Source organism: Scyliorhinus canicula, chromosome 7, assembly GCF_902713615.1.
Source record: "Scyliorhinus canicula chromosome 7, sScyCan1.1, whole genome shotgun sequence".
NCBI lineage: Eukaryota > Metazoa > Chordata > Chondrichthyes > Carcharhiniformes > Scyliorhinidae > Scyliorhinus > Scyliorhinus canicula.
This window is the reverse complement of record NC_052152.1, coordinates 157051998-157074626: the sequence shown is the minus strand read 5'-3', so window position 1 is coordinate 157074626 and position 22629 is coordinate 157051998. Positions and strand designations below refer to the sequence as shown.

Genomic DNA, 22629 nt, shown 5'->3' with positions numbered 1-22629 from the left:
ACTTCGAGGGGTCTCCCAGGTGATCATAGGTCCCTGTGTGGTTGGCCTCTGGGCAGAGTGGCAGCCTGACACTGCTGGTGCCACCTGGACATCATGGCACTGTCGGCTTGGCACCCTATCACTGCAGTGCCACCTGGGTGCCAGACTGGCAGTGCCAAGGTGCCCTAGTGGCACTGCCAGGATGGCAGGGGAATTTCAGGGTGCCAGGCTGGCAGTGCCAGGGTCCCAGGCTGACATTGTGCCTGCACAGAGGATTGGGCCTCGGGGTGCCTGCCTGTGTGAGGCAGGATGCACGAGGGCCCGCTTATACATCAGTTGGGACTTTGGGGGATCGTGGGGATCAAGAAATCAGGACGCCATTTAAAAATGGTGTCCCGATCTCCTCTTACACTGAGGATTTCTGGCAAGCTGAGCTCTCCAGTGCAGGAAACGGGACTAACTGTGGTCTCAGCAGGGCGTCCCTACCGGGGCCCCGGATCGCAACAAATTCCCATTCGATAACGTGGTCCTTCTCGGTACTGCGAGTGCTGGGAAACACCTGGCTAAACACCCTCGACTCGGGACTCTGTTGCAATTCAGTTAGATTGCGCCCACTGTGTTCGGACCAAAGGTCAATGGAAGTTTTTGAGCAGTAGAGTCAAAAGCCAACAGAACTAAGTTTGGATACAATGTGGGTGGTGCAGTTAGCATTGTGTATCTGGTGCTCTTGCCAGGAAAAAACATATATTTATACCCGGTTCCTATGGATCATCCAGCAATAGCAATTCTGCTAAACAGTTAAACTTCCAAATGTTCTGCAGTCATCTCATTACATGCATGTGGTTTTCAGTCGGCCCATCCAAAAGAAGAACACCTTTCACAAAGTCCTTATTCTTTTCAGGGTGGACATCCTTCTATTGGTGGTTCTGGCTGATATGTGCGTCTGGTGTGACTAATTTGTTTGGAAAACTGACATTGTTTCCTTCTTAAATATTATTGTGGGCATATGAGACAATTACTACATGATATTCTGCCAGAATTTCAGCCATTTTAAAGTTGAATAAGGAAACAACTATCTGAACAAAAAGCCATTTATAGATTTCCAGCAGTAAATGGGTACTTTTTATCTACTAAATGCAGACTGGCAAGTGTGACCTACTAAGGTTTGCCCTTTAAATGTTATAATATTTTCATTCTCATATCTTATTACTATTGTTAATGGGGCACAAGATCTGTGGTATAGGTGAGAATAGACTGCAATATATGTGTTGCTTTTGCAACCAAACCTATATAATACACTCACTTCACTATCAAAATTAGCACACCATATTATCATTCTCACACTTACTTCACTATTCCACTTATTCGACTACATCACACCATACTAACATTAATTGAACACATTTACTTTGTACTTTTACACAATTAACTAGGCTCGAAATACTGAAGGTTTGAATGAACGGGAAACCAGAATAATTTGTGACCCATCTTGCAAAACTTCCTTTTATGTCTGAACTCAATCTAGTAATACGCCAGCTTTCAGTACCTTTAGAAACACAAGAACAAAAAGTAACATTTTAAAATCATTATCAGGATGTGATTTTTGTTTAAAGCAGAAAGGAGATTAACTTCTGTAGAGAAGATTGACCTCTCAATTCTGCTCCAGTGAGTGGAAAAGCAGGCAGCCTGCAATGTTTAAGGTATTGCAATGATTTCCTGAGCAAGGTATGAAACTGATACATATTGAGGTTGACAGAAAAGTACCCTTGCTGATTAAAACATTTCAGTATGAATAGTAATAGATATTACGCATAAAAAAACCCTAAAATCAATAATGCACAGTCGACATGTGTATAGAATCGGATACCCATTTTAAACACTTTCTTGTTTCTATATTCAAAGCAGCTATTCACAATATATATTAATTGATTTAGATGAGGGAACAAAATGTAACATCTCAAAGTTTGCAGATGATACCGAGTTGGGTGGGAGGGTGAACTGTGATGAGGGTGCAGTGATCCTACAGCATGATCTGGACAGATTGGGTGAGTGGGAAAATCAATAGAAGATGCAGTATAATTTGAATAAATGTGAGGTTATTCACTTTGGAAGCAAAAACAAGAAGGCAGATTACTACCTGAATGGCTGAAAATTGGGAGAGGAGTGTGTGCAGTGAGGCCTGCATGTCCTTGTGCATTAGTCGCTGAAGGTAAGCATGTAGGTACAGCAGGCAGTAAAGAAGGCTAATGATATGCTGGCCTTCATTGCGAGAGGTTTTGATACAGGAACAGGGATGTGTTGCTGCCATTATACAGGGCCTTGGTGAGGCCACACCTAGAATATTATGTGCAGTTTTGGTCTTCTTTTCTGAAGAAGGATGTTCTTGCTCTCGAGGGTGTGCAGCAAAGGTTTACCAGTCTGATTCAAAGGATGGCAGACTGACGTATGAGGAGTGATTGACTAGATTAGGATTGTTTTCGCTGGAGTTCAGAAGAATGATGGGGCGTCTCATAGAGACTTATAAAATTTTATCAGGATTAGATAGGGTGGATGCAGGGAGGATGTTCCCGATGGTGGGTGTGTCCAGAACCAGGGGTCACAGTCTGAAGATTCGGGGTAGAGCATTTAGGACAGAGATGAGGAGACATTTCTTCACCCAAAGAGTGGTGAGCCTGTGGAATTCATTACCACAGGAAGTAGTTGAGGCTAAGTCATTATACGTTCAAGAGGCGGCTAGATATGGCACTTGAGGCGAATATGGCACTTGGGATCAAGGATTATGGAGAGAAAGCGGGATTAGGCTATTTAGTTGGACGATCAGCCATGATTGTGCCGAATGGTAGAGCAGGCTCGAAGGGCCAAAAGGCCTCCTCCTGCTCCTTTCTTCTATGTTTCTATATATATGTTGCATAAATAAATGGCTTGTACTTAGATTGTTGGCACGCAAGGAATCTTATGCTTCTGTGCACCTTAATGCTAAAAAATCGGCAAATGTTACAGTAATACATTTTGGGAGTTGAAGCTAAGTATGCATTTAATGAAAAGACATTAAAGAGTATAAATTTATAGAGGTAACTTAAGGTTCAAATGCTTTCTTGAAAATGGAATTGTAGGTCAAGGAAGCCATGAAAAGCCACATAGCATTTGGATTTTCGAAATAGAGGCACAGAGTATAACTGTAAAGCAGTATATTTATATAAACCACTGGCCAAGGCCACAGTTGGAGTGCTATCTACAGAAAAGACATTAGGGTTTTAAAAAAGCATTGGCCAGATGATGCCCTGGATAGGAAACTGCAGTTATGTGGAGAGACTCAAGACTCGGCAACTATTTCAATTGGAGCATCGAACTTACTAGGACAGGCAGAATAAATATGACATCACATTGCATAAGGGGGATGAAGTGGAGCTGAGCTTTTACTCTATTTGCATTTAAAGCTGGTTAAAAGTGATTTTGGAATGATGGGCGGGATTGACTAACCAACCCGCCGTGTGTTTTCCGGAGGCGGAGGTGGGATTTACCGGCCCCATCATTGTCAAGGGACTTCACCGTGACTGCTCTCCTCGTCGCTGGGAAACCCTCGCGCCGGCACGGGACCGGAATATCCCGCCGGCGTGAACAGCCGGTAAATCCCACCCGATGAATATGATGTGATTCTCGACAGATTACAAACATATCCCCTCTGATTCAGAATTTCTATTTGAATGCTGGTCCATCTTATTAGGCAAGTATTGATTATTTTGTTTGATAAATTAGGAAAATCAACAGGACAATCTCTGTAGACTTCTCTATCGGGTTGATATGAATCTATTGTTTATTAGCCTCGGTTGGCGCTAATTTCCTGGGAGGCTAAATCTCTATTCTGCATTTGTTACCGCCCAGCGTATAGCTACAACCCACACGGGTCAATGATTCAGATAGCCGTAGTGATTGCTTCGCTAGACCCTTTGCTGTAATTTTTTTCACCATGCGATGGGATTGCCCTTTCACCCACAAGTACTGTTGATCACAAGTCTACATAATATTTTACAAACCGCACAACCCGGTTTTGTGTTGCAAATTCATACTCCTACGACAAAACCCCATGTGTTCAAAATCCATAGTCCATTGACATTACCTTGAATGGAATTTTGCATTGCAAATTGTTATGGAACAACATTAATTTCCATCCTTGGCATAGTAGATTATTTTAGTGAGCTAATATCACAAACGATGATATTGTTGTCACATTTTAGTAGCATTTTAGGGCAGCACGGTAGCATGGTGGTTAGCATAAATGCTTCACAGCTCCAGGGTCCCAGGTTCGGTTCCCGGCTGGGTCACTGTCGGTGCGGAGTCTGCACGTCCTCCCCCTGTGTGCGTGGGTTTCCTCCGGGTTCTCCGGTTTCCTCCCACAGTCCAAAGATGTGCAGGTTAGGTGGATTGGCCATGCTAAATTGCCCGTAGTGTCCTAAAAAGTAAGGTTAAGGGGGGGGGGGGTTGTCGGGTTACGGGTATAGGGTGGATACGTGGGTTTGAGTAGGGTGATCATTGCTCAGCACAACATCGAGGGCTGAAGGGCCTGTTCTGTGCTGTACTGTTCTATGTTCTATGTTCTATCTCCGAGTGGAATTTTAATCAAGGGGGTTATAAAATACATCAACAAAAATGTGAAAACCACCCCGCCCCAGAAGTGCCTATTTATGGTTTAAATGGAGCAGGTATAGGAGTATCAGGGAGAAATCTGCTTTTGAAAGGCAAGTTAGTGGTTATATTATGCTGCATGCCTCAAATTTTAACAACCTTTTAGATTTAATGGCTGCAACCTGGGTCTCCTCGGGTTCATTAAACCTAACAACTGAACAGAGATGAGAGGGGCTGGAATGATTACACCCCGCCCTCTTCACCACCAAACGCCCCCCTCCCCCTTGCTACCCTCCCACACTCCTCCACGGACCTTGGCTCCCCAAACTAACAGCCTCCTGAAGCACCGCGCCCCAACACCAGCCAAACCTCCAGGCTGACTCACAAACTCACAACCTCAAGCCTCCACCATGATTTACCTCTCCATGATGCCTTCACCTACCACCCTGTGGTGCCTGTTCCTCCCTGGCTGCAGCCGCCGAGCACAGGCCTATCCACTCTGCAACTATGCAGCCTCTAAATCAGGCTGGCTTAGAAATAGAGAAAAAGAAATACAGAGGGCCTCCTGTCAGTAAATTTGTCAGGCCTGTTGTGTTGCTGCATTTCAAGGGTTCACGGCCACTATAACATACCCATCCCCTCCTCCCCCCCCTCGCACCTCCCTCCCCCCCCCCCACACCCCCTCCCACCCCTTCCCCACCCCAGCTCCCTTCCCACCCCCCCCCCCCCACCCCCCCATAAAGATGAGGGCCTGTATAATGTAGATTTGGCATTCCCCACCCTAGATTTGAGGTTTTTAATGTTGCTATTTGACGTTAAAACCATACAGCAATTCTGAACTCGTGGGTGGTGTTTGCATGCTTTTAGATACCCTACGACATTTGTTAATGTGCGTCAGTTGCTGTGGTTTGAGAATTTTCCAGTACACGGGCAAAAAGCTGACAGTGCATTCACAACCTTTACTGAATATCTGCCTTGCTATCATTGGCCCTGCTGGAAAGAGTCATTTCCTTTGTATGGATGGTGGTTGACATGTAGCCCCAAAGGTAGCACATTTTCCCTTTATTTTCAGTCATTAATGATCAAAGAAATCAGAGCGGGCTCGGTTGAAATTTCATCTGGAAGACAGCCCCTCTGACAGTGCACAACTCCCTTATTATGGCACTCGGGAGTCAGTGTCGACTACGAGTTTAAATCCCTGGAGTGCGATTTCGGACCCACAACCTTCTGACTCAGGGGCAAGAGTGCGGCTGAGTTAAGGCTCACGCTTGTTTTTCTGTTTCCCCACAGTTGTATGTATGGGCGGCACGGTAGCATAGTGGTTAGCACTGTTGCATCACAATGCCAGGTCCCGGGTTCGATTCCCGGCTTGGGTCACTGCCTGCGCAGAGTCTGCACATTCTCCCTGTGACTGCGTGGGTTTCCACCGGGTGCTCAGGTTTCCTCCCACAAGTCCCAAAAGGCATGCTTATTAGGTGAATTGCACATTCTAAATTCTCCCTCTGTGTACGCGAACAGGTGCCGTAGTGTGGCGACTAGGAGATTTTCACAGTAACTTCATTGCAGTGTTAATGTAAGCCTAATAATAAAGGTTACTAATTGCTTCATCCAACTCTCAGAAGGCTGTAATACATGTGAAAATTCCTGAAATCCTGAATGAAAACATCGAGGCCAACAAGAGATACATGAAGGAACAATGAGGAAGATTTCCTGTGTGAGGTGTATAAGTTGAATCATAAAGTGGACACAGAACAGAAGAAGACCATTCAGCCCACTCTGGCTCCCAAAAGGAAAAATCTAGTAAAACTTGGAAATGAAGGGTGCCTGTACCAGTCAAACATGCCTGAACTGGCACCTTAAAATGGAACTCCAGTATTACTGGTGCCAGTATTATTGATTTTTACTGGGACTTGAAAATCTTGGAACTGCGTCTTTCTTCTAGACAGTGCCGGATCTCGGTGAGAACAACGCTGGGCCCACTCCCCTGCCTTTCACCGGAGCCCTGAAAATCTTTTCTCTTCAAACAACTGCCGATTTCTCTTTTGCAAACTATGGCTGGATCTGCCTCCACCACACTTTCAGGCTGTGCAGTCCAGATCCTAACCATCACTGTGCAAAAACATTTTTTTCCTCATGCCGCCATTGCTTCTTTTGCCACAGTAGTTTGCAATTCACAGAGAAAAATTTTCCTGCTGTTTTTTTTAACCACTCAAGTATTCTGCAACTCCAAATGGTTTCAAACAGAAACTTTCAAAAGCTATATAACCAAATATTATTATTTTTTTGATAAATTTAGAGTACCCAATTATTTTTTCCAATTAACGGGCAATTTAGCGTGGCCAATCCACCTATCCTGCACATCATTTTTGGGTTGTGGGGGTGAAACCCACGCAGACACAGGGAGAACCAAATATTTATGTACCTGTCTGAAAGACCCCAGAAATCATATTGTTAAAAGTGCAATTGTTCTGAAGCTACCAACCTCAGGTCTGCCCGCCATCTGCCTGTGGTTACGATTTCTGATCCAGCAGAGAGTTTTGCATAAGTGCTTACACACGTGTGCAGAACTTCCACATCCACCAATTAAATATACCCAGCACACGGGCATACTATGCACACTCTCTAAACATCCCCTATTTTTCTACCTATTCATTTTAACAGGAAATTGTGGGCATCATGTCCAGACCTCTGGTCATCATATGCTCTCCTGGCAATGTGGAGTCCGATGCTAAGGCTATCACAGATTAAAATAAACCCATAGCATCCATAAGAACATCATTATGCTTGTTTAAAAAACATTTTGATATGATAATGGCATCGTTCTCCATGTCATGTGAAACCCATGCAGTTACTCTGCCTTCTCACTGACCTCACACTACTCTAATGTGCAGTCTGGCCAAGTACATGCCAGAGATATATATCAATCTTTGTCATAACATCATGGTCAACATAAAAGTTACACCCTCAGTTTTTTGTCTTGGTATATCTAATAATTTGGAGAAAAAATCAACCCAGTTACTTTAGTTGAGCGATGTAAAATAACAAAAAAAAAACCAATAAAAGTGGGCATTTTTTTGTTTTCTAAGCATATCTTTAGCCCTGTTGCCAGGACATCTCTGTTGCGCTGGTGCAAATTTTCCATTTTCCACAAGCCACTTTGACAGCCCATCAAGGAAATGGCAATTTTTTACATTTAAAAAAAAGTGCAAATTGGAAAATCTTTGCAACACAGAAAAGGTCATGTCCCTCCTCTTACAGCACCTGTAACACAATCAGCAGTTTAGTTTGTTTTTGCAGCTCCCCAGGCCCTGAGAGTTACCCATCATACAAAAACATTTCTGTCATTGTCAAATGTTGACATCTTTGCAAGAATTCCAAAAACGCACTTCCAGAACTGAAGAACATTATTTCATTCAGAGTTTTCACTGAATAAACAAAAAGCTAGATAAACTTGTTACCCTTTGGACACAGTAGCCGTTAATGACTCATAGTGAAATGAGGAGCGACTATGTGAGCCTTGTGGAATGTGGGTGGTATTAGGGAAAACATTCTATCACATGGCAACTCCAGCACAACAACATTCATTAACTTATCAATCATGGGAGCACAATGCAAACATTAGATTGAATTAGATGGAGATTTTTATCCTCGACGTTGCTATTTAGTTTCTTTTGCCAGTAATCACAACAGATCCCTTTCCTAAACTGGTAAGTATATTACAGGTATCAGCACTCACTAAACAGAAATCCCAATATGATTTTCATTAAAGAATGAAACACAAAAATTGCTGAATGTCAAATTCTGAGGGCTACCTGCAAACCAAGCCCTCATTATTTTTTTCTTTGGTCGGTCCAAAGTTGAAGAAAATGATCAAAAGGTTTAACGTTTGGCACTCCAATAAGTGAATAAGAGGTACAGCAGATAGCTGTGCACAGCAGTTTACAAGAGCTGTTTATAGAGGGGAAGCCTTGTTAAGCAACGCAATAGATTTCTGCAAAGTGCCCTTGCGTGTTTCATTTTTTCCAATAACTTTTGCCACTGTAAACCTTCTGTGTTTAGGGAGATCAGACATTTTGGAGGCAAACAGCTGAAAATAGGGGTGGGGGAGGAGGGGGGGGGGGGGGGGGGGGGTTGTTGGCGGTGGTGGGGTGGTGGTGGATCCTGCCAGATTGGCAGAGTTTCTCATGTGGAAAAGAATGCTCTCAAAGGTCCCCCTACAGAATAAGAGCAAGTCAAGCCAGCAAGCACTGCCAGAAATAACAAACAACGGCTTTCCCCATCCTTCCCGGGCAGTCAGCACCAGAGTATTACAACGGTTGCCATAGAGCTTACTTTGCTATCATAACAAATTTGATATGTGCAGTTATAAAAGAGTGCACTGTATTTTGCAGACTCGAAAATTAAATTTTTGTTGTTTTGTCAGAGCTCCAGTTTATTTCTGTCTGGGTGCTAGAGACAGGGACACCCCGAGTTATAACTGCAGTTTTCCTCCTTTCGCTCATACAGGTTATATTTTTAAAAATCACACACCCCGAATGTCTGGTCTCAATTCAATGCTCAAAATAAGTCCACAAAACATTTTTAAAAAGTATATCCCACTCGCTTTGCCTTTGTGGGCTGCAATTCAAAACTGTCAGGAATCAAATCTTCTCTACATACCTTATTAAAGTGTTCCAGCCTTTGGAAGAAGTCCCATGTAGTTTCTGTAAAAAAAACTCAGTTTCACTGGTGCAACTTAGTTTGGTAGGCCCTCAAATAAAAATGTAGTTGATTTCTACAATACTACAATAACCTTCATTACTATCCTGACAATCATTTATCCATTAAGACAAAACTGGAATATTTACTCGAGAGCATTTTCCCAGCTAGCCCACCTAGGCCAATAAACGATAAGCTGTTTCTGTAGATTCTATCCATGACAGTAACGTACATACTGGAACCTGCAGAAAAAACACTGCAAGAGTAATAATTAGAGCTGTAAACTGGCCTTGATTGATTTACTGTGCATGGACTGGAGTGGGTGGATTTAAAAGATTCAATTCGACGAATTTGGTTGGATTAACTTCACCGTTGTGCACGCTGTACTCTTAACATTTGGATAGATAAATTGTTAGATTAGCAAGAAAAACTATTTCTGAATTGAAGTAAGAGGAAGACAATGCATAAGATTCAATGCAACAAAAATACTACAGGGACTGCAAAGCACAACAATGATTACAAAGGATAAATGCTATGCTGTTTTCAAGTTGACAGTGTCATGTCTTGATCATAGGAACAGAAGTAGACCACTCAGCCTCTCAATTATGTTGCACCCATCAATTAAATAATGGTTGTCCTGTATATGAACTTTATTCACACATTTCAGCCCCGCATCCCTTAAAACAATCATCTCAGTCTTGAAAATTTCAATTGGCCCAGCATTCACAATCTTTTGGGGGAAAAAAGTGCTGGACTTCCGCTACCCTTTGTCTGAGAAGTGCCCCTTGCTATCAATTCTATATGGCCTAGCTCTAATCTTAAATTTATTCTGGATTCCCTCACGAGAGGGATTAGCTTTCGTGCTCTCCACCCTACTCAATTTCTTTTTCATTTCAAAGATCCCCATTAGATGGCTCTCATCCATATATTTCTGGTATTAGTCTGGGATCTTCCTAATTCAATTAGATCACGTTCAACCATATATTTCTGGTATAATTCTGGGATGCAGTGCCCGAAATAGAATGCTAGACGCCAGCCAGGTTCTTACCAAGTTTCTCTAAAATGGAGATATAAATTCTTCATTCTTGTATCCCAACCTTCTTGAGATAATGATCAACATCACATTAATTTTTTGGGATTAATTTCTGTACCTGTACATTCGTTTTTTTAGTGATTTGTATACATGGACATCCAAAACATTTTGCTCCTCCACAGCTCTTAGTCATTACTATTTAAAAATTATTCCAATTAGTTATTCTCACATTAAGACTGGATGATAACCATCCATCATTGAGCTTCATTTGGCACAGTTTCCCCATTCACCTAATCTATATCCCTTTGCAACTTATCAACTCAGGTTTCAGCATCTCTTAAATCACAGCTGGGTTTTTAAGTCCTGCTCCCTTTTCCAATAGTCCTATTTTTGCCAACCGGGGAAAGTGTTGAGGCATGATCTGCAAAGGTCTGAAACCCAAACTCAGCAGGGCCATTTAAATGTAGTACTAAATTCAAACAAACTCATTTTGGATGCTCTAAGGACTTCAACTTGCATTGTGGGAATCATGAATTTAGGGGTATTTATAAACATCCTTGAAAGGTGTATACGGTTTATGTTAAGGAATCAAGTTTTTAAATCACCTGCTCTTTAAACTCTAGAAAACCAGGCTCAAGCTATCAGTGAGAGTTAAAAGTGGCATCTATTGGATTACTTTGACTGACAGGCCTTCTGCTTTAGGATAGAAAAAAACGTGATCACCTGTTCCACAATTTCAATAGAATTCTTTGTTGACATTTCTCAAGCACTTTTATCATGTCATTATGAATATCCGCTTTGGTTGCAAAAACCCAGCCCTCAATGTCATTAAAAAATTTGGATATTCAACTAGTCCATCATGTCAATGCATGTTCCAATTATTTAGTAGGTTTCCAACATCCAAACAGATAATATTATGGATAGGATATGAAACAATTAGGATTATTTTGATTATTCTTGTAGTTCAAATTTAGCTGTGAAACACTGCATGAATGAAACACATTACTATTGAGCAAATGAACCAGGCACAAACAGCGATCACACCTCATCAAAATGTTCAGGAGAAGAAGAATGGGGCCAAGTTGAAAAATAATATTGGTTAAACAATTGAAATGAAAATGAAAATCGCTTATTGTCACGAGTAGGCTTCAATGAAGTTACTGTGAAAAGCCCCTAGTCGCCACATTCCGGCGCCTGTCCGGGGAGGCTGATACGGGAATCGAACCGTGCTGCTGGCCTGCTTGGTCTGCTTTAAAAGCCAGCGATTTAGCCCAATGAGCTAAATCAGCCCCTGACAATTCAAAGGGATCAAGTTAGATTTAACAATCAGAACTGAAGTGAAATGAGAGACTAACATTTTGAAAAGAAGTGAAGAAAGTGTTTTTGTATATCCAATGATATGAATGAAACTTCAAATAATCATTGCAAGTGCTGACAGAAACATTTTATAGTAGCTCAGAGACAATGGCAAAAGTGCTGACATAACACACTGCTTTAAAAAATGGTTTAACAATAAAGACTAGCTTTGGTTTTGGGAATGCGCTGGAGATTCTTTTAAAAAGTATAATTAAAGGACATTTGGATCTTTTAAAAAAAACATTCATGGGATGTGGGCATTGCTGGCTAGGCCAGTATTTATTCCCAACCCTAATGGTCCCTGAGAAGGTGGTGGTGAGCTGCTTTCTTGAACCGCTGCAATCCCTGAGGTGTAGATACACCCACAGTGCTGTTAGAGCGGGCGTTACAGAATTTTGACCTAGCAACAATGAAGGAATGAAGATGTAGTCAGGATGATGAGTGACTTGGAGGGGAACTTCCAGGTGGTGGTGTTCATAATTATCTAGTGCCCTTGTCCTTCTAGATAGTAGCGGTCATGGGTTTGGAAGACGCTGCCTAAGGAGCTTTGTTCTTGCACTGCATTTGCAGATGGTACCCACTGTTGCGACTCTGCATCAGTGGTGGAGGGAGTGATCTTTTGTGAATAGGATGTCAATCAAGCAGGTTTCTTTGTCCTGGATGGAACATCTTGTGTGTTGTTGGAGCAGTGTTTATCCAGGCTAATGAAGACTGTTCCATCAGACATAAAATGGAACACAAGCAGCAAGATTCTCTGGCCTTACCGCAGGGTGTTTTCCGGAGGCGAAAGGTGGTCCATTATTGCTGGTAGCAGAATCTTCTGGTCTCACCACTGCCAATGGAGTTTACCATTGAATCCACCCCATGCTGCCGGAAAACCCGTGGTGGGGTACGACGTAGACGGGACCAGAAGATCCTGCCGGCATGAACAGCCATAATATATCGTTTCCTAAAATGCTCAGAACAAAGGAATAGACTCTTTTTTTTAAAAATTCAAATAGACATGTCAATCAAGAGGCCTGTAAAGGGCAATTAACCTCTAAATTGAATGTAAACATTGCAGTTCAAAGCTTTTAAGCTTCTAGGCATGTCCACAGGCTTGAAAAATTAAAGGGCAATGAAATTGACTGTGAGAAAAGCACTTTACAGGTTTTCAACAAATTAAACGTGAGACTTTCATCTCCTTCTGAAAGATCATTGATATTGTCAAGCTGGGAGAGAGTTTAAAGGTTTCAAACACATCAGAGAGAAGACTTTAAACTACAACTTGACATGTCTAAAGCATGAGATTGGCACTGCCAAGGGGAAGGGCCGCAAAAGGGGAATGAGGGGGGTGGTCTGAAAGGGGAAATGGGGGAGCTGAAGGGGGGGCCCTGAAGGAGGGCATTTAGAGAGCTCATAACGGGGTGACACTCACTTGGGGAAGGGGCCTTGCCAGCAACCGAGTAAGGCACGATTCGGGGAGGGCCTTGCCAGTGATCTGGGGGGTGTTTGCCAGCGATTTTTGTTTTGTGGTTCCAGGGCCTTCTGCAAGATTACTCTGAGATTGGGACACCCTTTGAAAAGGGTGCCCAATCTCAGAGGTACAAGACCTGTCATCGAGTTTAAGCCCTGACTCTCTCAAGCCCAGCACAAAACCTGACCCGCTCAAAAAAAGTTTCTAAGTGCCACGGAATGGCACCTGAGCAAAGCTCCCAGTGGGAACCACTCCTGTTTTCAAACTGGCGGCAACACTTAAAGAGTGAATTCGGAAGAATCCCCCCCCCCCCCCGGTAATTAAAGGGGTTTAAAAGTTTAAAAACGGTTAGAAATGGGAAATATTCCAGATGGAAGTAAAATACTAACTTCGGCAATATTCGAACATATGAACAAGGAGCAGGAGTAGGCCCCTCGAGCCTGCTCTGCCATTCAACAACCTGATAATAACTTCATATCTGCATTCCACCTAGCTGCAATAGCCTTGTATACCAAGAATGTATCCACCTCTGCCTTAAAAATAACAAAGACTCTGCTTCCACTACCTTTTCAGGAAGAGTTCCAAAGACTCACTACCCTCTGAGTGAAAATATTCCGTCTCATCTCCATTTTAAATGAACAGCCTCTTATTTTTAAACAGAGACCTTTAGTTCTATATTTATCCACAAGAGGAAACGTCCTCTCCACATCCATTCTGTCAGGACCCCTCAGGATCTTCCATGTTTCAAATGAATTGGCTCTTACTCTTCTAAACTCCAGTGGATAAAAGCCTCACCTATTCTATCTTTTGTCATGAGACATCACACCCACTCCAGGTATTAGCCTGGTAAACCTTCTCTGAACTGCTTCCAACATATTCACATCTTTCTTAAATAAGGTGACCAATACAAAACAGTCATTCGCTACTCCTAATTATCATTAATGATGATTGATCAGTAACATCAATTTATTCGGAAAAGTTCCAAAAAGAGCAGGCATGGCAGCAGATTATTGGCAAATGGCTTCTTAATGCTGAAATATGGAACGTCCTGTATATTGGATGGTACAATACTGGGGGCTAAATTAGATAGCCCCTGAAAACAAGTGTGATTGATTGCAATGTAAACAGCATGCCAAGTGCTGCCTGCTCATGTCAAAGATTTTGACGTACAGGCAGCTCTGTTAATTGATGCAATATCTGAACAGGAGCAATAATGTGTGTGACTAACACCAATTAAAGTTAGCCTGCACTGCTTAAAGCTAGTCTGCACTGCTTAAAACTAGCCTGCACAACTTATAGGGGAGTGGCATTCTGGCTGAACTAGGTACTGGCAATCATGCAGGAGTGAATCTGGCCTGAGAAACACTGAATAATAGCACAGCATAGAAGAGTGTGGATTCCAAGGTTTGTGGACTCTGCTCTGGAGGCTTTGGTGACAGAGATAGAAAGTAAGAGAGATATCCCTTATCCTCAGGCCCTCCAGACAAATGTCCAGTAGGCAGAGGAATCAGATAGCCCTGGAGATCAATGCCGTTCAAGCCCAGACGACATGATGCCAGAAGAAGTTCAATGACTTTGTGCAAGGAATCAAGGTCAATGGATGCACCACTAATGTCAGCCACTGCTCAATTCACCACCACCGTAACTTACCTACCAACAATCTCTATCAACCAGGATTCATACCTGATATTCTGAAGTTCCACCATATCCGCACACATTCAACATTTCCAAAAACATCACATCTGCATCTCACCGTTTGAACATACAGCCAGATATTCAACCACGACGGCGACATCAGTCAAACAGGCTTCATGACACATTGGTGCAATTTCTTCTCAGCTGCAGGACAAGGTGGTAGACAACTAGAGGAGATAGGCATTAACCAGAGAAGGACAGAGACACGTGCATAACCTGTGCTTGGTGAAGAATACAGTGCCGACCATTATCGGGATTGTCACTGCTGAAGATATTGAAGCTGGTTATTTCCTTATACCTAATCTCCCTTCTCACAGCCCACCTCTTTGGCACCCCACACCTTCCTGTAATTTACAAGCTGAATCTGGTGGAAGTAGGCATTATTTACTTAACCTCCTTACCACAAGCTTATTGCTGTGCCTTCCTTCTTTCAGATATCCAAGTCCTGGAACCTGACCAGGTAGGACAGGGAAAGCAAGAGAACAGTGATGATCATTTCACACTTTCGGCCATCAGTTCTGATACAGATTCTGTGCAAATTTTAGAGGGGATCGTAGAAGGGAGATTGACAGATGGACAGTTGGCCTTGGATAGGCTGCAGCTAGGGCAGAAGGAAAGAATAGGGGTGCAAGAGTCCTTCCTGTTGTTTCTTTTGTTCCCATTTATTTTATTTTATTATTTTTGATGGACCCATAATTGAAATGTGCCTTTAAGTAGAAGACTCAAGTTGAATCAGCCTGCTTATCATGACATTGTACTCCCAGGTTTTACATTTGGAGAGAAGCGATCAGACTCTTTGATGCCAAGTGAATCTCAGGAACCAGGTTTGGAGGAAGTCGGTTCGATTGACTAACTGCCAAGCGTTGGGTTGGCCAGGGACAGTGTTCTGCCTGACAACAGTCAGTGATTGGTTCCTGCGTGATGCCTTTTGAGAGAACATGATAGAAGTGTTTAGACCTCGAAAGGAAAAGGAAAGCTCACTCTCTCTCTTGCTTGCTGAAGTGAAAGAACTGCTCTATTGTTCTAAAACCAGTGGGTGCCTGGCACATCTTTGTTGCAAACCTGAAATGATCCTGAATCTGCAGAAAAAGTAGACAACCTTGTCAGAGAAAACCATCGAGAAGGAAGAAATACTAAAACAAACGTTTGAACTTCAGAAAGGCATTGGCCGTGATTTAATGGGAACAAAAGTGTCCCGTTTTGGGAGAGAATAGTAGGATGTTCCTCGGCGGCTGCAGTGCAGAGAACAATCCCGATATCGAACGGGACTTCACTTTTTTTGGCCTCGGCGAGGAACGCCCCATTGAGGGCCAACACTTAACATGCAGGGTGGCACTGCCAGGGTGCCTGGGTGGCAGTGCCAAGGTGGCAGTGCAAAGTAGCACAGGTGACACCGGGAGTGCTCGGAGCCCAACCACACGGGGGGTTCCGATGGCCTGGGATATCCCACCAGGTGTCCACGTTTGATCCACGTTTGTGTGAAGTAGTGCTAAGTGATACCATGGCGAGGTCTGTCAGGCGCGGGCGTTCATCCCCGAGCCTCAGGCACTGACATATTTAGGTGAGCCTAACTGCTCACTTAAATATATAAATCTGATCATGATGACTCACAATATCTTGAGCGTCGTAAATCTCAGGAGAGGCCTCTCGCAAGATTTAACAACCTTGTCACCGGGTCAGGTGGGACAAAGCCGTTCGATCATGCCCAGTGTCTGGAGGTCAACCCAGTGCATCAAAGATCCTTTATCCTTTTATTTTATTAATGATTTATTTCCCTCTTAACCACCCTTTCTCCTCTGAGTTGTCTGTCTGCGTGTGTGTATATATATATATATATATATAGAGAGAGAGAAAGAGAAAGAGTTGTAGTAGTTAGGAAGAGGGGGTTGGGAATAGGGTATGAGATAGTCAGTTACATTTTATGCAGGTTAATTATAAAACTGTAAATAATAAATGTTACTTGTGTTAAAGTTACAAACCTGGGCCGGGATTCTCCCCTACCTGGTGGGGCGGGGGGGTCCCGGCATAGCGGAGTGGCGCCAACCACTCCGGCGTCGGGCCTCCCCAAAGGTGCGGAATTTTCCGCACCTTTGGTGGCGAGGCCCGCGCCGGAGTGGTTGGCGGAATGCCGACTGGCACTGCCGCTGACGTCACTACCGGCGCATGCGCACTGGGGGATTCTCTTCTGCCTCCGCCATGGTGGAGGCCGTGGCGGCGGTGGAAGAAAAAGAATGCCCCCACGGCACTGGCCCGCCTGCCGATCGGTGGGCCCCGATCGCGGGCCTGGCCACCATGGGGGCACCCCCCTGGGGTCCGATTGCCCCACGCCCCGCCCAGGACCCCAGGGGCCCGCTCACGCTGCCAATCCTGCCGCCACCAGAGGTGGTTGAAACCACGGCGGCGGGAGAGGCCTCTCAGCGGCGGGACTTCGGCCCATCGCGGGCCGGAGAATCGCCGCGGGGGGCTCGCCGATCGGCGCGGAGGGCATGCCAATCGGCGGGGCGTGATTCCCGCCCCCGCCAATTCCCGGGTGGCGGAGAATTTCTGCCACAGCGGGGGCGGGATTTTCGCCGGCCCCGGGCGATTCTCCGACCCTGCGGGGGGTCGGAGAATTTTGCCCCAGGTGATTGCAGTTTATTGGGTACAGCCAAGGATCTTGGATATTTAAAATAACATCTAATTTTACCCAAATTGGGGTACCCGGGTCAATTGGGGTTGGCATTGACTGCGCACTAGTCTGGGGTGTCGGGACAGGGGACAGCAAGTTTTCACACAGGTTTCTACTGGAGAGGACTCTGTGAGCACTTCGATGGGACAACCAGAAGAACATGCTGAACAAAATGTTTGCTGCACTGATGGGTCTCCAGAAAGCCTGCGACTGGTGTTAAGGAGCATAGAGGAGTCCAACACATTGGAACAGGGCTTTGCACAAATGACTCCGACTGCATCCATGTCTGTAAGGAACCGCTGTGTGTGGAAGCCTTTGAGTCAGCCAAAACTCTTGAACACCTGCCACACCACTGCCTGTGGTAGACCTTTTCAACTTTATCCTATTATGGAAAGAAGCTAACACTTGTAGAAGCAGTGGCCAGAAGAAATCAGTGGTTAACTAACCTGGAAGTGGTTGATAATCCTTTTAAATAGTGCTGGTGGGGTGCTGTATGAATGAAGGTTCAACTGTGCAAGGCGAAGAGAGGGTTGGAGCAATAAGCTCCAAAATGAGCTGCAGTTTGCTGGTGTCAAATTGGCACCCCCACTGATATGGCACCCAATACGATTCAACCCACAAGTGTGCGCAGTGCGGATGCCATTTTAGTTCTATAGCAGCACATGATCCTCCAATCTGGACCCCAATGTTGCACCTGAACTTAAACTCTACCATGCCACCCCTGACAAAAAGTGAAACATGTTAAAAAGAAAAATTGAGAATGAGAAGTAACGCAACAACAAATCTTATTGGTAGTGTAATGTTGCAACCAAAGCGGCAAATGAAATTGTAAGGTGCATCATAATGACTGAAGAATAAATGTCCAATGGAACAATGCTTACAATGTCTTCACTGAAAATTTACAACACCAAGATACACCAATAAGAAGCTAATAACAGGATAGCTAAGGTTTTGCTGGCAATTTGAAAGTTATTGCCTGCAATCTTACTCCCCCAAGTTAAAAAGAATATAATTGCTCTGGAAAAAAATGTAGTGACGGACATGGCCTTACCAGTGATACCCACATCCTGTGAACAAATTTTGAAAAAAGGCACCATGGCATGTTTCTAGGCGGTGGGAAGCAGCCTGCCCTTGGCTGGCTGTGGGATCTTCTGATCCCACCACTGCCAATGAGATTTCTCATTGAATCCATCCCATGCCGCCTTGAAACTTGCGTCGTCGGCTAGACTGGAAGCTCCCACTGGCATGAAGTGGCGGACAATCTTGCCCGTTACCTTGTCATTGTTAAACTGTTACAATGCACCGTCTGTAGCACCATGCTGAAGTCAACAGCATCTTTCCACTGCCTGATGGGTACCAAAGCCCTGATATTTCTTCAGGGCAGCCCTCTGCACCATTACAGACACCTTAACCTTTCATCCCTTTCTAATATGTCCTGGATCCCAGGGGGATGTATTCAATCATTCTTTGTTCCTGTAGATCCAGCAGAACAGCAGAAGGTAATTAAACTCGAGAAGGAAGAGCAGCTCAAGTAGGAAGAAGAAAAGGACATTTCCTTAATCCTTATTTCAGATATGAGCATCGTTGCAAATCCAACATTTGTACCCCATCCCTTTCTGGCTGGCCAGGTGGAAACGGTGAGGAGGAAAAGAAAGCAGAACGCCAGGGCCTTATTTTATTGTCCTCCTCTGAGTCGACAGCATCTACCAAAATACCAGATCCATTCATCTCAACACCTGTGTTACTCAGCTCATCTTATCCTGGCGCCAGTGACAGGGGAACCATGAATGCATACTGGGTGACACACAATGCATGTGGACCTGGAAAAGTGTCAAGTGAGGGAAAAAGGGGCTTCTTCTCTACAAAGGCAGAAGTTTCTCAAAGACATCAGGGTTCTTGACCCAGATTTTAACAGTACTTCAATTTTTTTTATTCTTTCATGGGATACGGGGCATCACTGGTAAGGCCAGCATTTTTGTGCCCACTCCTATTTGCCCTTGAACTGAGGGTCTTGCTTGGCCATTTCAGAGAGCAGTTAAGAGTCAGTTGTATTGCTGCGATTCTGGAGTCACCTGCAGATAAGGATGGCAGATTTCCGTTTTTAAAGGGCAGAGGTGAACCAAATAGTTTTTTTTACAGCAATCAGTAGTTTCATGGTCACCTTTACTGAGAGTAGATTTATATGCCCTGTTTTATTAATTGAATTTAAATTCCACCAGTTGCCATGATGGGATTTGAACCCCTTTCCTCAGAGAATTAGAATGGGCCTCTGATTAGTAGTCCAACGACAAGACCACTACGCCACTATCTTCCCCTGTGATGCTCTGATTTGCAGCAATACCATTTTGGTAATGTCTGTTTTACAGGAACTAGGACAACAAGTAGCAGCTGCATTCACAGGTCTGTTGTAGAATCCCAGACAAAAAGCAATCAGGCAGCTTTTGAGGCATTCCACCTCCATAGAAACAATGACAATGGGCATCGTGGTACATCGTAGACAGCACCTGCAATCTTGTCTTGGCTAAGTAAGTGTCTCAGAACTTCCAGGAGTTGATAGCTACCACCATACCAACCATCCAGCTGATGGGGCCCGAGAACGAGGGCAATGGTTGATGACACCATAATACAGCAGCTCATGCACAAACTCTATCCCATGGTGTGTTCAATTATTTGGTGGCTGATTGTGTGTGTCTGTTTTTTTGAAATTTTCCCAATTCAGAGGCAATTTAGCATGGTCAATCCACCTACCCTGCACATCTTTGGGTTGTGGGGGTGAGACCCACGCACACACAGGGAGAATGTGCAAACTCCCCACAGTGACCCTGACCGGGATAGAACCCGGTTCCTCAGGGCCGTGAGGCAGCAGTGCTAACCACTGTGCCGCCCTGATTGGATGTGTCTGCAGACTGCTCACTGTGCCATGTGCTGCAACAAGTGGGTCTGGTTACAAAGAAACTTAAAGTAAGCAGTAAGTACACGACAGCGAACATTTTAGAAACGTTCAAATAAAGCATAGAACCTAGTTTGGCATCTCTGCATAACTCTGAGGCACAAAACGCAATACAGCTTGCCATTAAGAATTTGGCAGATGAAACCTGGTTGCCCAGCTCACTTCAAAGACACAGCAGCAGTCCCACGCCAAGAACCAGCTGTTATGAGTTGACAGCCATCTCAGTCCCATGACTCTGCAGTCCAGCCACCTGGGTGAGTGCCGCCAGACAAGTTAACCACAAGCATCCCAGCTGAGTCAGGTGGACAGAACTTTCATTAGCAGTGACCAGACAGTGATGAGAAATGGGAATTCAGGATGTTTTTCTTTCTGTTGGGTTCATGGACATTGCGGCAAAACATAGTGCCCTAACCCCATCGCACCTCAATGATCTGGCTGATAAGTGGCCAGAAATCAATTGATCAAATTTATTGTCTTCACAGCTAAGTAACAGACCACTTGTGTACACCTACAACTGAGTCCTGGAGCAGCATGGAACTTATTTTTTTAGACTGGTTTCGCTGAATATATTTAAATATTTGTTCACAGGTTGGATTTCTATTTTGAAAGGCTGCCAAGATTTAAATGCATATGCTATTACAATAAAACAGTAAGATTTACCTTCTCCTGTACACAAGCAATGCCACCAAGTTCTATCAGATTGTAAAACTCCAGGGTCTACATAGTTTGCTTTACCACAAAAGCTTTAGTGGAATCATAATGAGCTGCATAAAGTTCTTTGAACAGTGCCCAGATAGAATATCACTTTGATCACTAATCCAAGGAGAGATGAAAAATGACACTTTTAGTATCAATCTGTGATTAATAATTATGCAGAGAATATGCAAAAATATTCCAATTGACTTTTGAAAACTTCCAGAGAAAATAATGACCTCTTTAGCAGATTGATGCTCATATGGATGCACCGTTTACTTAAAAGAAGCAAAGAACTTTACGACTCTATTTCAAAAACACACTGTGGGATTAAATGGATCTGGAATCTAGATATGGAGTTGAATTTTCTTTTCTAAGAAACATGTGCAAAGATATCTCTTATTCTCAAAACTGTCTTTCAGAAATGATGCAGGATTAACAGTCAGAGCTAAGCTGAAGGAGTTGATGTTTTGTGTGACTCAAAGTACTTGAGGCTTGATTTCCCCCAGGACAGGACAGTTAGAGGATGAGGATGTAAACAGAGGAATTAAGGCCACAGGGTCCGAAGATTCTCCGCGTTCCCTTCTTCACCCAGTGTCTGAGGTTACACTGGGAAAATTCTGAACATTTTGTGATAAGCTATTTAATTCTCTCTCAAAATGCCACATAACTCAGCAGTACAGACAAGACAAGATAGAAGCTGCAAAACATTAACCGTAGCAGATTCCTGATACAGGCAAGCCAGGAAATCACAAAATGAATTGGATTTGGCCTCACATTGAAGATCAGGAAAACAAATGTAGGACAATGCAACTTCAAAGAAGCATTCTGTGACCAATCTCTTATCCACATCAAGTACAAAATGGCACTGTTGGAAAATTAAAGATTCTGGAGCGATTTACTGGCCACGTCACGCCGGAATCGGAATGGGACGCGCTGGTCGATCCTGGGAGAGGCCTCTCCGGGAATCCCCAGGGTCTATACACCTCCCGTGATCTAATGAAATCTCGTGAGATGTCGCGATCTGGATCCCGCCCACAATGAGCGGGACCCAGACTCGCATAGCTAACTTAAAAGCTCGGTTACCTATGCCGCCACCGGATCGAACAGCCACCCAGCATCTATCAGCCTTTGCTCAGGAGACACCAGTCGGGTGCCATTTATCACTGCTTCCCACAAACAGAGACCAGGTGGAATGGCACTTGGGTGGTGGGGTAGTCTCCAAGGCGATCGGAGGCCCCTAGGTAGTCTGGCTCTGGTCAGACAGGCATTGCAGGTGCTACACGCGCAGGTGCTACACGCGCACCTTGACACTGCCAGTCTAGCACACTGGCTGTGCCACCTGGGTGCCACCCTGGTACTGCCAGGGACCCTGCTGGCGCTGCCAGGCTGGCTGGGGCAGTGCAAAGGTGCCAGGCTCGCATTTTGCCCACACCGGGGATTGGACCCAGGGGTGCTCCGCCGGTATGTGGTGGGGT

At 44.3% G+C, this 22629-nt stretch overlaps 1 protein-coding gene across 3 annotated transcripts in view; it reads right to left on the bottom strand.

The window, feature by feature from the left end:
* The window catches only part of nfatc2a (nuclear factor of activated T cells 2a), a 212838-nt gene that overhangs the window by 22458 nt on the left and 167751 nt on the right, over positions 1-22629 (bottom strand). For 2 of the 3 annotated variants that reach the window (XM_038803128.1, XM_038803126.1), the window contains exon 10: positions 9262-9305. The exons of the other annotated variant lie outside the window; for it this stretch is intronic. In XM_038803128.1, the coding sequence (XP_038659056.1) occupies positions 9262-9305 (44 nt within the window). The remainder of the gene's footprint in view (positions 1-9261; positions 9306-22629) is intronic. 3 annotated transcript variants of the gene reach the window in all.